General features: G+C 37.3%; 1 protein-coding gene across 2 annotated transcripts in view; it reads left to right on the forward strand.

Moving 5' to 3' along the window:
- LOC150077291 (mediator of RNA polymerase II transcription subunit 25-like) overlaps positions 1 to 18,384 on the forward strand; it is a 763,048-nt gene that overhangs the window by 196,521 nt on the left and 548,143 nt on the right. For both annotated transcript variants that reach the window (XM_090386696.1, XM_090386697.1), the window contains exon 9: positions 4,254 to 4,400. In XM_090386696.1, the coding sequence (XP_090242822.1) occupies positions 4,254 to 4,400 (147 nt within the window). The remainder of the gene's footprint in view (positions 1 to 4,253; positions 4,401 to 18,384) is intronic.

Here is an 18,384-nt window from a genome sequence, read left to right on the forward strand (position 1 = left end):
CTCCCTCCTATCGTGTCTGGGCAGAATTGCAGACACTTTCAAATTCAACCCTATTTCATGGCTTTTTTTTTTTTTTCAACTGTGACCTGTACTTGTTAAGTAATTCCGCCGGTCTCCTACTCTTAATTTCATTAGTGCCAACGTGTACAACTATATCACCTTTTGTGCCCTTAAAAGATGATATCCGCTCTACAACATCATCAACCTTTGCCGCTGGCAGACATACCCTGGTCCTGTTCCACCTATCCTTTTTACAAAGCATGTTTCCCCGTTTCCCTGACAATAGAGTCACCAACAACTACTAGTTCCTTTGGGACCAGCACATTCTGCCTTGGGGGTTGCTGCTGTGTTGCACGATGCCCAGGTGCAAGCTCTGGCGTTGGTGTGGGCAGCCGAGAGCTTGATGGGCCCCTCACTTTTAATCCTTCGAGGACATCCACCCTGTCCTTCAAGCTCTCATATAGGCCCATGACAACGCTGAGTTGTCGCCTGATTTCCTTACACTCCTTGCATCGCGCACATACAAAGACACCCCCCATGGCAGTATCATGTCCCGTACCTGACTGCTCCGCTCCACAAACATCAAGCAAATAGTGCATTTTAAAAGGCTGTGATTCAGTGGGCAAGTGCCCCTCTCAGTTCTTCCCTGAGCCACAGCACTTCCATTGGCTTGAGCCTTTTGCTTTGCTGCTCTGGTCTGAGTCATGATTTTGATTTAATTTCAATAAAATTTCAATTTAGTACAAAATTAAAACCCTAAACTTGTTTAACACTGTTATAACGCTATATTTATGTTTCTGTATTGAGTATTATCTACGAAATCCCTTTATATAACTTCCGTATCAAGTTAAGTATTAATTATTTATTTTTTACTAATTATTTATGTTATGTAGCCCAAGTCGTTATATGTATAGTTAAAAGTACAATTTAATTGACAATGAAGTTCAGCAAGATTAATTATCTGACATAATTGACAATATTATGTACTATACTATACTATATTAAGCTTATGCTATCTATTTCGAGATATTTTGTATCGCGAAATTACTGTTCATAATTTCGCGATACAAAATATTTAAGTACGGACACTTAAGTATCGATTAAGGTGGTAGATGACTTTCATCAACCGTTGAAATACCACCACTTTGCTTATTGGAGGCTTGAAGTGGTGAAACCCATGTTTAGTCTCTAGAGCAAAGTTTCCGGCATCCCCCCCCATACTTCTCCTTCAGCCCATGCACGGTACCAAGTACTATAGGTTTTGACACCTTTCGTGTTTGGGGTTTTCATAAAAAAAAAAAAAAAAAAAAACTTCCAAATCTCGCTGTCTCAATTCAGAATAAACTAAGGATCCTGACTAGCTACTTACAGAAAATAATTTGATATAACAATTGGTTAATAAATTGGCTAAATATGGTAAAGAAAAACCTCTCGTTCAGCAGAGCTGTAACTTGTAACACGTGGATTTGATACCCTTGCCGATACTAAGTAATACCTACAAAATCTCTATCTAAGTTAAACTTTAAACTACGTATCGTAACTAGGAATATAAAGCTACTCTATAAAATAAGATAATATGCCAATTTAAGCTAATAAAACAGAAAATAAATCAGAAAAAACTTCTCTGTTCCATGAGGGCAATAAGCTATGTCCGCACAGGCTACTCTCATTTGTAAGGCAAAGAAGCAAAACAAATTTATGAGGAGATAATAGCTATATATGGGGAGGATTTCCCATCATATGAGACTGTGAAAATTGGAAAAGACAGTTTGGTGTGCACAATCACCCAAAAGAAGGAAGACCCGTCTCAGCCACTGACTCTGTCATTGTAGCTGAAATGAAACTGCTAGTCCTTGAAGACAGATGTGTGACTATGAATTTTATCTCAAATAAATTGAATATGGGTCTGTATGAATTCCTGCAGATGTCTAAGTTTGCATCCTTGATGAGTTCTGAGATTGTTGATACCTCATCAAAAGCTTCACAGGAATGATTGTTCCCTCACAATATTTGGAGTTTGTAGAGAGAATGTTGATTATTTCTTTGACCAAATTGTGATAATTGATGTGATCATCCATCATCAATTTGATTCTAGATCACAGTGATGTGATGTGATTCTAGATCACATCACATCACAGTGATGTGATCTAGAATCAAAACAGATGAGTCTAGAATCAAAACAAACATTTTCAATCAAATTTGAATCTAGAATCAAAACAAACTTCTTCATCAATCTCCAAAAAAAGCCAAGAGACAGAATAGCCTTCCAACAAGGTCACGTTGTTAGACTTCTGGAAATGTAAAGCTATGATCCTTATAGATTACTTCCCAGAACAGCATCACTGGGAAGTACTACAGATACCTCCTGAGAAAGTTGAGACGCTATTGAGTTGAAAAGATGTGGGAGTCTATCGGAAGAAATCTCTCTTAGTCAACAGTATTCTCACTTACAAAGCTTCTCTTACAATAGACTTTGCAGTCAGGTGTTTCTTTGAAAATATGCACCAACCATCCTATTCTCTTAGCTTCTCACTTTTAGATTCCTTCCTCTGCCTGAAATGAAGAAACCATTATGGGGCTGCAGACTGATATCAAACTGATGAGGATATAATTAATGAAGTGAAAGCCTGGTTTTTTTGTTCAGAATGAGGAGTTCTATTCAAGAGGCCTGGAAGAGCTTATCCACATGTGGAAAAAATGTGTAGCTCTAGAAGGTCGCTACATAGAGAAGGATGAAATTGGCAGCCATGTTTCAAATCCATAACTCCCAATATTTCTGAGTGAGTGCAAATACTTATTGGTTGTTCTTCATAAACCCTACTGAGATTTTAATGTAAGAGTACTGCTTGTATTTTATTTGGTTCTTTTGAATTGCAGTAAGGAATTATTATAATCATGGAGGAAAACAAATACCGTCCACCACCACCAAAATTTTTACAAAATCCAAACCTACTTCTATAACCAGGCCTTGATAGATTTCTTCAAGATCTCGGTGCCACCTCCAACAGTTCGGCTTCATCTTGTAGGTTGTGGTTGTGGGCATACTTAAAAATCCTTCTGGAACAGCCATTACTCAGTAATTCAAGTTGTGCAGTGAGGTGAAAATAGCTTTTAAATTTCTTTTCATGATTACTGATTATGTTAAATTAATTATAAATGATGTATTAACTATTACTAGTGTACCAAATTAACACAAATTGAAAAAGTGCAAGTGGTGATAAATTAATGGGTCATTCCTTGAGTTATGAGCATTCAGTCATTTCATGCAATCTTTGAATGCATGAAATGACTGAATGTCACTTAGCAATCTTTGAATGTTTTTTTTTTTTTTTTTTTTCCCTGTGATCAGTTAAAAAGAGCATAAGTTTGCTGTATTGATATTGATTAAGAAATTAATTATAAAATTCTCTCTGGGTAACTTTAATTTTTGTGCTGTTCCGTTGAAAGCTGGATATGATTGGCTGGGCTGTTAGTCTTTGTCATATTCCTTCAGCCAGTAAGATTCATTGCATAAAATAATGCTGAACATAGTTTAGCATTCTTATTAATGGTCCATCATACTGTAACTTTACTGAAAGTTGGGCTAATCTTTGCAAGATACAGGCTGCAATGATTGGAAAATGAACTGAAAGTTCAGTTAGAGCCACTAGGTGGAATACTAATTTCCGAGCTAATTTCTTAGTCACCACAGCAACAGCGTTGAGACCTATCTAATAGTGAACCTCTGCTCTCTTAAATTGTGACATAGTTTTGCTGTGCAGGCTGTTAGTAGTTGAAAATTAAAAACTAAAGTTGATAAAATAAAGTACAACTACACCTGATGTTCTATAGTTGTCAGTCTCAACTATTGAGTTGGTCTAATGTTGCATAACTTTGGCGAGTAAGCAGAAATTAGCATGTTTAGCAACTGTGATAGTACGTTGGTATTGAAATTTGAATAATCTTATTTATGCAAGTGCTGTGTTTACACATATCAACTTTTTCTTTTCTGGGCTCAAACCTATTCATTTTTTTGGAATACTTGAAATGCTTGGACAAATTTAAGTTGAATTCGAAGTTAACTGGTGAAAGAATTATATTATTATAAAACTAAAATAGCTTATTGGGAAAAAAAAAACAAACAAACCATACTTGTTGTCTGGAAATGTGGGTGGGTTGTGGGACTGTACAATAAATTGCTTTCTAGTGTTTTGTAATATATATAAATTGTTTTCCTGATTATAATTTGCATATTATCCTGTTTTGTTTTATAGAGCGTCCTATGAGCCCTCCTTCCTTAGAACAGAAAACTACTGGTACTGTGACATCTGTTCGAAGTCCTCCTGCACAGGGGCAGAAACGACCGTCTACTAGTTCTCCTCCTAATATAAGTACTGGATTTAAACAACCAAGTGTACAGAGTAAATTCATATTTTGTTTATTTTTTAACATTTTTCTGCAGACATAACATTAATGTTCATGATACATATGACAAGTATATATAGCAACTCCCCAACTTACGTAAGAGTTGCGTTCTGCAGAATGCCACATAAGTCTGAATTTCCCCACTGCTTGTGCAGCACTCACAACTGTGCTTGCTGAATTGATTGAATCAAAAAAGAAATGTTCAACGAACATGTAAATAGAATTATTTATTGTATTTATTCAATTTTTTTATCTCTGTGCAGGAAAAATTACAAAAGCATGCAATTTAAAAAAATTTCAAAATTATAAAATTACAAAAAAAAGAGAGGAGACAGGCATAACATTAGCACGTTTTATCTCTTGAGCATTGTTGTTAGAATTGATGTCTTCAGCTGATAAGTATGCTGCTGTGGAGGTTAAGGACTATGGAGATTTAGAAGTGGTTGGCCACTCAACCTTACGAAAGAACACATTAATGGATGACTGGATGGTGGCTTTTTTCTTTTCATCATAGATTTCTTTGTAGCAAGCAAGCATATCATTCACCCCTCTTAACTTTTAAGAATCGTTTGCTATCGGGATCCATTTCTCAAACCTCGCCATTGCTGATGCAATTTCATGAAATGCCATTGCCATCTCTCTGGCGATGAAGCATCTCAGTCTCCTCATTTTGTTCATCTTGAGCTTCGTCAGCATTTTCTTCTTTCACCATCACGGCCTTCAAATCAATAAGCTCTTCTTCTTCCCCTATCAACTCCTCCATGTCTTTGGTAGCAACTTCCAACTGAAGTAGCTCTGCAACCTTTACAATCTTATCTGTAACCTCTTCGCATGATTCATTTTTTTCAAATCCTTCAAAGCCTTTTACATGCCGTGGGCATATTTTCTTCCATGCGCCATTTAAATAACTTTTAGTAATTTCCTCCCATGCCTTATTAATGTTTAAAATGGTGTGGTAAATATTGTAAAATTTCCAAAAGTCTCTTAAAGTATTTTCTCATCGTCACTGTAGACAATGCCTGAGCAAATGTTGTGCGTAAATAGTATGCTTTTAAATTTGAAATAACACCCTGATCTGTAGGTTGGATGAGTGAAGTCATGTTTGGCGGTAGAAATATGACTCTCACATTCTAATTGAAATCATCTAGATGCGTAGGATCTCCAGGAGTATTATCTAATAAGCAAAATCTTGAAAGGAACGTCTTTGTCTTCACAATATTTTCAACCTAGGGAATGAAACAGCATTTAAACAAATCCTCAAAGAGCGATATTGTTATCCATGCTCTCTGGTCTGATTGGAAATGCATGGCTTTATTGATGCCCTTAAACGTACAAGGATTTCCAGAATGGTACGCAAGTAGTGGTTTTAATTTGTAATCTCCCACTGCATTACACCAAGCAAGAGCGTGGCCCTATCTTTTTGAAGCCTTGAAACGTGGCATTGTCTTTTCCTCTTTGGAAATGTATGTTTGATCTGACATTTTTTTCCAATGCAGAGCAGTCTCGTCAACGTTAAAAATTTGCTGCATTGAATAGCCGCCTTCATCAATAATTTTTTCCAACACATCACAAATTTCTCTGCAGCTGCAGAGAAATTTGTGAATCGGTACTGGCAACTTCACCGCATACTTTAATGTTTTGGAAACCAGCGCGATGCTTGAACCTATTAAACCACCCATTGCTTGCCTTGAACTTCGGTTGCGGTTTGCCATACTTATCCTTAATATCTTCATAAATACTTCTTGCTTTTGCTTGAATGGTCATTAGACCCAGGGGCACTTGCTTCTGAATCTGATTTTCCATCCATATTATTAACAGCTGTTCCATGTTTGATATAGTACTTGAATGCTGTTTTGTGAACACTGTTGATCTTAAATGCATTGATCCTTTGACATGTTCTTTTATACATGCACTCTCCTTTAAAATATTATTCACTGTTGAAACAGCGAGACCTAATTCCCTTGCAATAGATGACAAACTTTGTCCTGCTTGCTTCTTAATTAATCTTCATTTCAAAATCAATTTTGTTTCGTTTCCTGTCACTACCACCACTTGCACTTTCCGTTGGTTGCTTTCCCTTCATCATTGTAATACGTAAATAGGAATGAAGAGAAGTTTCTGAAAATTTGTTTTTTATTTGATTGAAGATTTCAGAGAAGGGGAACACATTTCACCATAATAAGGTAAAATCCCACACAATTTCAGTTATCGGTATTATCACAAATGCAGTGAGGTTAATTTTTATGATAACGATGAAAGGGCAGTGCAATTTCCATTATAAATATTAACTTTTAGAGAGATAAATAGCTTAGTAATATAGCAAAATTTTCAACTTCCAAGGACTTGGAAGAAATTACAAAAAAAAAAAAAAAAAAAAAAAACAGTGCGTTATTGGTTTTACATTACGATATTTTCACGATACCTCCATTTATCCCTACAGATACAAAATACGTTTCCACAAATTTTTTCAATTTGCACCGGCCAGCAAAAACTTACGTAAAGTTGTTGAATTTGCCTAAGTTGGGGAGTTCCTGTATTTTATGTATGCAAGTATATATACGTATTATCCAGAAGTCCAAAAAATTGGCAATTGAGACCAAGGGTAATATATTTACCCTCTTCTGTATGAGCTGCAAAAATTCTAGAATGTAGCACAAAATGAATTTTACTTGCCTCCCAATAAAATCATTTATTTTTTATTATTATTATTTTTTTTTTTGTACAAGCATATTTATAAACATATTACTAAAATAAAATGGCCTAATTTAAAATATATGAATATTTTAAAGTGGTAATAAAATCACCTCATTGTTATTTCATCCAATTACACATCACTTATTTTGAAAAACTTCTAATCGGTCCATTTTGTTTATGATGCCGAACCATTTTTAAAACTATTTTTAGTGTCTTTTTCAGGTCCTTATCACACATACCTAGTCATGTTACAAAAATCTGCAGGACAACCTGTTAGTGTCAAGACTTCAAAATGAAGCATAGTAGTAAATAGAAAGTGGAGTTAATAAGATGTTTAGACAAAAGTGCATTGGTGAAGAGTGTGGTGTGGGTACATCTATTGTTTATGATTTGAAGAAACAAAAGGAACTGTTAAAATTTTATGATGATGTTGATTTACCCAAGTTAATGTAACACAGGAAGACTACACCATCAGAAGAACATATAAATGGACAAGGTGTTAATGAAATGGATATGACAGTGTTGAAGCGAAGAATACCCACTTTCTCACTCTCTCATCATGGCTCAGGGTAAAATATTTCATAGTCAATTAGGCCTGACAACACACCATATGACTATACATCAGACTGGTATGAAAAATTTTAAAAATGTAATGGTCTTTGTATCTTGGCAAGTTGCCAGTGAAAACCCGTCAGCTGTTTATGAAGTGGCAGAAGCATATTTGGGTGAATTTGCAAAATTCACCCAAATATGCTTCTGCCACTTGCAGAGTTGACTGCAGAGTGGGTGCATAATGCTGACAACACTTCTTTATATTGGAGGTATATTCCTAGAAAAACTGTTGTTGCACCAGAAGAATCAGCACCAGCAGGTTGAAGGAATCCAAAGTGCTAGTGTATGCAAATGCTGCAGGATCACATAAAACCAATTGCTTGTTATTGGCAAAAACAAATATTTAAGAACTTTCAAAGAGATTAGTCTTCCCAGTTATTTACAGGGCAAACAAACAAACAAGCATGGATAACCAAGGAAATTTTCCTTGACTGGTTTGAAAACCATTTTTTTCCAGAAGCTAAGGCACATTGTATGCCTTCTGAACCTCCCAGTGACAGCAGGATAATGTTAATTCTTGATAATTGTTCAGCACACCCTGCTGCTAAGCTCCTTATCAAAGGTAATGTATATATGTGTATTTGCTCTCTAACTATATGAGTCTGATTCAGCCAGTGGATCAAGGAATACTGAGGACATTCAAATGCATCTATAAGGATGAATTCTTGCATAAGATGCTCACAGAATTTAATAAAGGTGTTGGAATAATGAAATTTTAAAGAGATTTTAATATCAAGAATTCAATTTGGATTGCTGTGAAAGCCTGGGATAGGGTTGCTAAAGGCGATTTGAAACATGGTTGGCTTATTTTCTGACAGCTTGAATGTTCTTTGATGAAGATTATGGAGAATCTGATTTTATTGGACTTAGGATTTCTAAAGAGAGGAAAATTGTTGCTGTCTTGCTGAATTATGCTGCAGGTTTGGCCTGCCCTGAAGCTCATTTGGATGAAAATGCAGTGGAAGAGCTCCTCCATATTGATGATCATCAAGCTCCACTGTCTGTTACCCTTCAGCTAACAGACAGTGAAATCTGGGATATGGTAATGAACAAAAATGAAGATAATGAGAGTGATAATGATAATGGTGCCATTATTGAAGAAAGAATCTCTATTGATAGAATGATTAGCCCTACAAAAGAACTGATTTGGGGAATGGAGAGGAGAAGTTTTGCTACAGAGCATCAGATAATGTCTCTCTATAAAATTCAGGAATTGCTTATAAAAGAAAGACCAAAGCATCTAAAACAACTGAGCTCACAAGAAGTGTTTCAGAAACACCTCAAAGTCCTTGATGAGTGGTAACGAGAGTAGCCTTTGTAGGCGAAGTTTTTATGGCTCTGGAAAATAGAGAAGTTTTTTCTGTTTTATTAACTTATTTTCTAGAGTAGCTTTATATTCCTAGTTACGATACTTAGTTTAAATTTTAACTTAGATAGAGATTTTGCAGGTTATTACTTAGTATCGGTAAAGGTATCCAATCCATGTGTTTTACGAGTTTTGCAGCTCCTGTGAACGGAACGTTTTAGCTATATTTAGCCGCTTTATTGACTAATTGTTATATTAAGTTATTTTCTATAAGTAGCTTATAAACCTAGTCAAGATCCTTGGTTTATTCTGAATTGAGACAGCAAGATTTTGGAAGTTAATTAATACTTAAGTGTCCGTAGATTTACTGCTCTTAACTTGCCGCCATTGTTATATGATACCGTTAGCTTAGTATAGTATAGTACAGTGGTTTTCAACCTTTTTTTAATAACAGCACCCCTAAGTAATTTATTTTATTTTGCGGCACCCCTACTCAACTACTCAATTTTCTGCCTGTTGGATCTGATTTTCTCTCTCTCTCTCTCTGTGTATGTATATAATATTAAAAAATATATGTTATATGATAGTTATAAAAATTACATTTCAAAGTACAAATATATACAAATATATACAGTATACAATAATTTTATTCTTTATATAGAGCTACTAGTAAACATCAATTATAGATTACCAGAAAATTAAAGGGATACTGTACACCATTTTATAATGAAATAAACATATCAATTAAAAAAATAATAAGTTTAGGTAACTTAAACCCAAATTACGTGGCACCCCTGGAATGTTGTTGCGGCAACCCGGTTGAAAACCACTGGTATAGTTTATAATATTAACGACTAGATCGTATGTATAGCTTAGCTTAATTTTCAGCGTGAGTGCTGAAAATTAAGCTAAGCTATACATACGATCTAGTTATTACATTACAACACATAAGGACTCCTTAAAATATCAAGAGTAATATTATCAATTAATCAATAAAATTTATTAATCTTGTTAAACTTCATTGTCAATTATATTGTACTTTTTAACTAAATACATATAACAACTTAGATTTTATGAACATAACATAATTAATTAATACATAATTTGATACGGAAGTTATATAACGGAATACGAGTTTAGGGTTATTTCGTACTGAAATTGCATCGAAATCATGACTCAGAAGAAAGCAGCAAATCAAAAGTCTCAAGCTAATGGAAGTACTGTGGCTCAGGGGAGAACTGAGGGGGCAGTTGCCATCTGAATCACAGCCTTAAAATGCACTGCTTGCTTGATATTTGTGGAGCAATCCAGTATGGCACATGATATTGTAAGGAGTGTGAGGAAATCAGGCGACAACTCAGCATTGTTATGGGCCTATATGAGAATTTGAAGGACAGGGTGGATGCCCTCGAAGAATATAAATTGAGGACCCATCAAGCTGTCAGCTGCCCACATCAACACCAGAGCTTACACGTCAGCATCACACAAGACAGCAACAACCCCCAAGGCAGAATGCGCTGGTCCCACAGGAACTAGTAGTTGCTGGTGACTATTGTCAGGGAAACAGGAAACATGGTATGTAAAAAGGATAGGTGGAACAGGACCAGGGTATGTCTGCCAGGGGCAAAGGATTATGACGTTGTAGAGCGAATATCATCTTTTAAGGGCACAAAAAGTGATATTGTTGTACACGTAGGCACTAATGATATTAAGAATAGGAGACCGATGGAATTTCTTAACAAGTACAGGTCACTGTTGAAAAAAAGCCGTGAAATAGGGTTGAATTTGAAAGTGTCTGCAATTCCACCCAGACACGATAGGAGGGAGTATATGATGAGAGCCTTGTCGATCAATTCAGCCCTGGAAAGATTGTGCAAGGCTCAAGGGGTAGAATTTTTTTCATCCTGGTCTGTATTGTTAACAGGAGAAACTGCTTCTACAGGGATGGGATACACTTAAATAGAAAGGGTGCAAGAATATTTGCTGATGCTATCGAGGCAGTGTTAGGTGAGTCAGAAAACTGCTAGCTTGGGGGGGGATACAAGGACTAACAGATTAACAGTAGCCACTGACAGAGGTGAAAGCGATTCTAGCACTGCTTCTATTGGAATGAGCAGCAGCCTGGAAAACAAGGTGCAGGGTATTTCAGAGACTGCTGGAAGTCATTGCGGTACAAGTAAACACATGGGTTGTGTTAAGGTAGCTAAGAATAGGAAGAAGTGCATATATACTTGCGTATACACCAATGCCAGGAGATTGCTAAATACATTTGATGAATTTGAGGTATTGCTCAAAACATCAAAGGCAGATATTGTTGGGATCTCAGAGATGTAGTGTCACACAGATATAAGGAATGCAGAACAGGAATTTGAGGAGTACAGTGTGTACAGGAAGGATAGACAGGATAGGAAGGGAGGAGGGGTTATGCTATTAGTTAAGAAACACATAAAATCCAAGGAAGTGAAGCCTGTCAACATCACTGGACAGTGCAGTGTCGAGTCAGTTTAGTGTGACATAAGCATTGGGAGATCAAAATTGAGAGTAGGAGTGTGCTGTAGGCCTAATGACTCTGATGAGTATAATAAGAAACTGTACAGGGAAATAAAGTTGGCCAGTAATTCAGAGAGTCTTATAATGGGGGATTTTAATTTCCCTGATATTGACTAGAATTTGTGGGTTGGTCACTCACACACTAACAAGGCTTTTATGGATTTATTGGATGATTGTTTTCTACATCAGCATGTTCGGGAGGCAACTAGAGGGAGTAATACTCTTGATTTGATTATCAGTAGTGATTCTTCTTGCATTAAGAATCTGCAGATAAAGGAACCACTAGGTGGCAGTGATCACAATGTGCTGAAGTGGGATTTACTCAAAGAGGTAACTACCATGAGGGGTAAAGGGAAGGGTTTTTGCTTTTGTAAAGACGACTACAGTATTTAAATTTTTTATAGTAGGGCCAAATGATGATGTTACCAACAGCAAATTCAAAATGGGAAGCATTAAAAGAATTTATCTTGAAAGCTACTAGGCTTTACATACCAACTAAGAAATATTGTTCAAGGTTTAGGCCTAAATGGATGTCAGATGAACTAATGAGACATATGGCAGAGAAGAAAAATGCATGGGATACATATAAATTAATGGGTGACATGGAAGCCTATGATAGATATAAGCTGGTCTGTAACCAAGTCAAAAAGGAGATCAGGCAGGCAAAGGCAGATTATGAGAAATCTTTGGCAAAGGATGCAAAGAAAAACAGCAAAGAGTTCTTTACCTATGTAAACTCTAGAAGGAAATAGATGAATCAGATTGGTCCACTGGATATTAATGTTTCAACTGTTGATGATCCTGCTCAGGTGGCTAACAAACTAAATGAGTATTTTGCATCTACATTCACACAGTAGTAATTATTCAGGGAGGGGAATGCCAAACGTGAATTAAACTCTGGCAGTAAGCTAGATAATCTTCTAATAACTGAGAGTAAAGTGGAGGAGAAACTGTTGAAGATAAACATAAGAAAGGCACCTGGGGTGGATGGAATCTATCCAGTTATATTAAAGGAGGCAGCAAAGGAAGTAAACAAATCCTTAGCCATAATTATGAGAGCTTCCTTGGACTTAGAGGAGGTATCCATGGACTGGAGATATGCAAATGTGAGCCCAATTCACAAATGTAGGAGGATTACAAAGGAGGATCAAAGGATGACACAAGTAATTATAGACCTGTTAGTTTAACTTGTGTTCCAGGAAAATTAATGGAGGCACTGGTTAAAGAAGCACTGCAGAATCATCTAGACAAGACTTCAGTTATAACTCGGACACAGCATAGTTTTGTTATGGGGAGTCTTGGCTGACCAATTTGCTTGGATACTATGATGTGGTTACAAAGGAACTGGATGCAGGGAATAACTTTGATATTATATAGAAATTATAATATCAAATTATATATTTATATATAATATTTGATATTATTTAGAAAAGCTTTTGATACTGTTGCACATGGAAGGCTGCTGAAGAAATTGTAGCAGTGTGGCATTGGAGGCAAATTTCTGGTATGGATAAAGGGATGGTTGAGTGAGAGAAGACAGAGAGTGGTAATCAATGGACACTGCTCATCGTGGACTACTGTTATTAGTGGAGTCCTTCAGGGTTCAGTGTTGGGTCCATTGTTGTTTTCTGTATTTGTAAATGATATTGATGATGGTATATGAAGCTAAATGTCCAAGTTTTCTGACGATACGAAGGTTGGCAGGATTGTTAAAGACACTAATGACAGTAATTACTCTGCTGCAACAGGATCTTGAAAAGTTGAGCAGATGGGCTGAGAGGTGGCTAATGAAGTTTAACGTTGACAAATGTAAAGTACTACATATGGAAAGCAGTGACCCCAGAGTAATGTATCAATGCTGTGTTACTACGCTGACAGTGGTAGAGAACGAAAAGGACCTGGGGTTAATTGTGCAGGCAGATATGAAGTTTTATGAGCAGTGCAGACGATCTGCAAGTGTAGCTCATGGTGTCTTGTCAATTCTATGCAGGAATATTTCTAGCAGGGATAAGAAGGTGATTATTGCCATTGTATAAGGCAATGGTCAGGCCACACCTTGAGTACTGTATACAGGTCTGGAGGCCTCATTTTAAGTATGTAGAGCTGTTGCAACGTGTACAGAGAAGGGCAACAAGATTAGTGAATGGAACAAAGGGTTTCTCTTATGAAGAAAGGCTTAAGTTTTGCAATTTACAGTGTCTGGAGACTAGGCACCTGCGAGGTGATCTGATTGAGGTGTATAAAGCCTTGAATAGTTTGAGCATGCTCAATGCTGATGGGATTCTTCCTCTTGCTCATAATAATCACCTGAGAGGGCATAAATTCAAATAGAGGAAAGACAGATGTAGGGCGGTGCCTCCGTAGCCAGGTGGGCAGGAGCAGCAGTGCGTAGCACACGCTTCTTGATTAGACCGGGGTTCGAGCCCGTGACCACCAAATACGGAGGATGTGGAAAGATCAGGGAATGACCACTGCATATCCCCGGAGCGATATGGCCTTAGTTGCTAATGTTCCTAAAATCCAAATAACAAACAGATGTAGGATAGATGTGCGGAAGTTTGCCTTTAGCCAGCGGGTAATTGGTTGGTGGAACAGACTTTCATCCTTTGTCGTGGAAGTTGATAGCCTAAATAAATTTAAGGCTGAGTTTGACAGGTATTTGGATCGAACAGAGGGGTGAAATTGGAGCGTGTTTTTTTTTTTTTTTTGGCTGATGCTGCATAAGCTTGCTTTCTTGCATCATATGCCTATACTACTGCTGATGCAAACCTCTACAGGTACATGTATAGCATTTATCCCTGAGCTTCAGCCATCAGCTTCTGATGTGTATATCCTATCAACTTCTCTTGCCTATCCTATTAACTACATCTTTCTCAATCAATCAAGATATCCTTGAAGATATTCCCTCTGATGATGATGCCATATAATTGATGTCAATCATCATAGGATACATTAATTTGGGAAGCAGAACAATGGAATAAAGACATAAGTATTAAAGTTGGTTATAAATATTTATTTTTTTATTTTCTTGAATTTTTTCTTGTCTTTTTTTGTACGTGTTAAGCTTGGCTATCCAAAAATTGGAAAAATCCCATATCTGGCAGTCCTTACGTTCAAAGCATGCCAGTGAAGGGGGGGGGGGCATATTATGCAGATATTCCGAAGTATTTGTGTAAAAACATCAAAATCAAATTTTGAGGAAAACTCAATAATGTATTCTTGTTCCACCAGGACAGCATGCTCACAAGTCTGTCATTGTCATGGCTGCATTGCATGAATGTTGCTTTGACATCTTGGACCATCTCTAATATTTGCCTAGTACCATCAGACCTTCACCTATTTTCTGATTTGACAAAACCTGGCTGGCATCCATTTTCCTACTGATGGCAATCAGTAGGAAAATGCATACAGTGTATGCATTCCTGCAGGGCCAAAAATAAAACATTCTTCACAGTTGGAATCAACACATTGCAGCATTGCTGGCAAAAGAGTATCAACTGCAAAGGGGACTATGTTGAAAAGTAAAAAAGTAACATGTCACCTGACTCCTCAAATTAATGCCCTTCATACTTAGACCACAAACTTTTAAATAGATGCTGTCTAGTTGCAGCACGTTTTCTGTCTGGTTTTCAACAGAGTGGGGAGGAATTATAGATGCCAACTCAAGAGCATTTCCCATGGAAGTATCTGCAGAAAAGGCCTGCAGCAGAAACAGAATGTCTATGAAGATGACTGAAGAACCTTGTGACGTCAGGAGTTGGATATATAATTTCTTGCTTGCACCGATCAAGTGAAAAGAACTTTATTACTAAGCAAGAGAGTACAGGGGCTTAGAAGGGAACAGGCATTCTGTGTGTTATCAGACACTCAGTCTAAAACACTGATAGATCCAATATCTTTCTATTTCAGAAGATTTAGGAGAAGTCCAGTTGGCCTGCCTCCCTAAAATCCACTCATGCACACCTTCTCAATGGTAAGCCCTTTTATGTCACTTAGGTGGCAACGAATGTGTAGAGTGGTTCTCTTCAAGATGCCTGGTCAGCGTGAAGAGGAAAAGACCAAATCCTCCAGCACATGACAGCACAACGAAACAAATGGCCTTCAGTCCCCAGCGGCTTTCACTGGGGACTGCAGGCCCTCTTACGGCAGCGAGAGGATCAGAGTGGAAGCAGAGGGTGCAAAGAATCTCTGGGTACGATCAGGCTGCCATGCACGGAAACTGAACTTGGCCTGTTACAATGTAAGATCACTCATCGGTGAAGACAGGATACTAGAGTTGGAAAAAGAATTAGAAAATTTAAATCGGAATATCATCTGTGACACCTGTGAGATGATCTAATTGAGGTGTATAAGGCCTTGAATGGTTTGAGAAAAATCAATGCTAATGGGATTCTTCCTCTTGCTCAGATTACTCACCTGAGGGACATAAATTCAAATCGAGGAAAGACAATTGTAGAATAGATGGGCAGAAATTTGCCTTTAGCCAGCAGGTGGTTGCTAGTTGGAACAAACGTACATCTGTTGTAGTGGAGGTCAACAACTTTAATAAGTTCAAGGCAGAAGTAGACAAACATTTGGAGTGAATGGATGGAAGAAATGGGAAGTTTTTTTTTTTTTTTGGCTGATGCTATATAGACTTTCTTTCTTGCCTCATATGCCTCTACTAATGCTAATATGCTCCATAATTGTATGGATAGTCCGGATGACTTCTGTTGCGTATGTAGAGAAGTCATGTTAGCATCAAGAAAGCATCCCTTAACTCAAGCCATAAAAAAGGCTTACTTGTTGTTCGGGTGTAAAGTAGGTGACCAGGACAAGAACTAGCTCGACACATATGCATCAAAGCTCAACGCGTGGTTGAATGGAAAGAGACGTGTTATGCCTTTCACAGTGTCCATGATATGGAGTTAGCCAACAAGTTACTTCACAGACTGTTACTTTTGTACGGTGCCTCCTAATAGAAAAGGGATGACAATGAAGAAAAAGTGGACAGTGACACCCAAATAATACCATATGCAATTCGTCCTGTGCCTCACGGTGAAATGCTACCTATTACTGAAGCATCCCCCTGTTTTTCTGTACACTCTGTTGAAGACACGACGAACATCAACTTGATATACATGAAGAAGTACAGCTACCATTTACGTCAAGGGATCCACCATTTTGTTCAAACCATTATCCCTCTAAACCACATAAGATCACAGAAAGTGAGCTTAATGACATCATCAGGGATCTTTAACTGCTGAAGAATAAGGCAGAGTTTCTGGCCTCGAGGCTACAACAGTGGAATCTTCTAGATCGTTCTCCAAAAGTGACAACATTTCATGCTTAAAATAAAGACTATGATAAATTCTGTCACACAGAAGGTGAACTTAGTATTTGTTAAAACGTTGATGGTCTAATGGCAGCAGTGAACATGAGGCACATTTCTGAAGAATGACAACTATTTATAGATGCTTCTAAGGTTAGCCTTAAGACTGTGATATTACACAATTTAAATATGCTGCTTTCAGTACCTCTTGTATGTGCCGTCCACAAAAATGAAACATACTCAAACATAGAGAACATCCTCTTAGGTGTACACTATCAGAAGTACAAGTGGCAGATATGTGGTGATTTAAAGGTAGCCACCATTTTATCAGGACTACAAAAGGGTTACACTTAAGTACTGTTGCTTTCTCTGCAAGTGGGATGTTGTGCCAAGGATATGCACTACGAGAAGAGGAGTTGGCCTCATCAAAAATCATTTAAATCTGCAATGAAGAACGCAGTATTTCAACTTCTGGTAGATCCAAATAAAGTTTTGCTTCCACGACTCCTCATCAAACTGGGGTTCGTGAAAAATTTTGTGAAGGCTTTGGAAGCGAACGGTCCTTGATTCACATTCTTGCAAGAAAAAGTCCCAAGACATAGTACAGCAAAGATTAAGGTAGGTGCTTTCATTGGTGCACAAATAAGGCAACTTTTCAAAGATGAACAGTTAAAATGTGGCCTTGGTGATAGCGAGAAATCAGTGGGGAAAGCCTTTCAGAATGTTTCGACTGGTTTTCTAGGAAATGTTAAAGCCGACAACTAAAGGCAGTTCCTTCAAGATCTCATTACTTCTTGCCAAAATCTGGGGTGCAACATGTCATTGAAGATGCATTTCTTGCACTCACTCCTGGATTTCTCCCCACCAAACTGGTGCTGTCAGCGACATACATTGAGAGTGCTTCCATCAAGACATTGCAGCGATGGAACAAAAGTATAAAAGCAAATGGAGAGCTGCCGTATTAGCTGATTACACTACCCAACAAAAAATTTTTTTTTCATACCTCCGCAATGAAAATATGTGATTCTGGAAGAAATAAATGTGCTTATTCCGAAAATCACCATAAAAAGTCTGAAAGGCTTATTGTGTGTGTGTGTGTGTGTGTGTGTGTGTGTGTGTGTGTGTGTGTGTGTGTGTGTGTGTGTGTGTGTGTGTATATATATATATATATATATATACACACACACACAGTAAGCATCAGTTATAGCGATCACTGGTTATTAGAATTCAGCCTCTCAATTAGGGCTTACAATACTGGGATCCCGGTCATTTTTTTCAGTACTGAAATACCGGTATTGATACAAAAAATACCAGGTTTTCGGTACTAATTTAAAAAAATAATTGTTTATAATTTAATCACATAAAGGTAATAAAATCACCTTTATGTGATTATGATTTTGTTATCTCTACTAGCAAATGTTTGATAAATCATCGATAGGACACCATGAACATTGCAACCTGTCCACAATTCTCGGACAACTTGATGTCTGACCGTATTGTAACTCCC

This window comes from Mastigoproctus giganteus, chromosome 12 (assembly GCF_048544385.1).
Source record: "Mastigoproctus giganteus isolate SK-2022 chromosome 12, ASM4854438v1, whole genome shotgun sequence".
NCBI classification, from domain to species: domain Eukaryota; kingdom Metazoa; phylum Arthropoda; class Arachnida; order Uropygi; family Thelyphonidae; genus Mastigoproctus; species Mastigoproctus giganteus.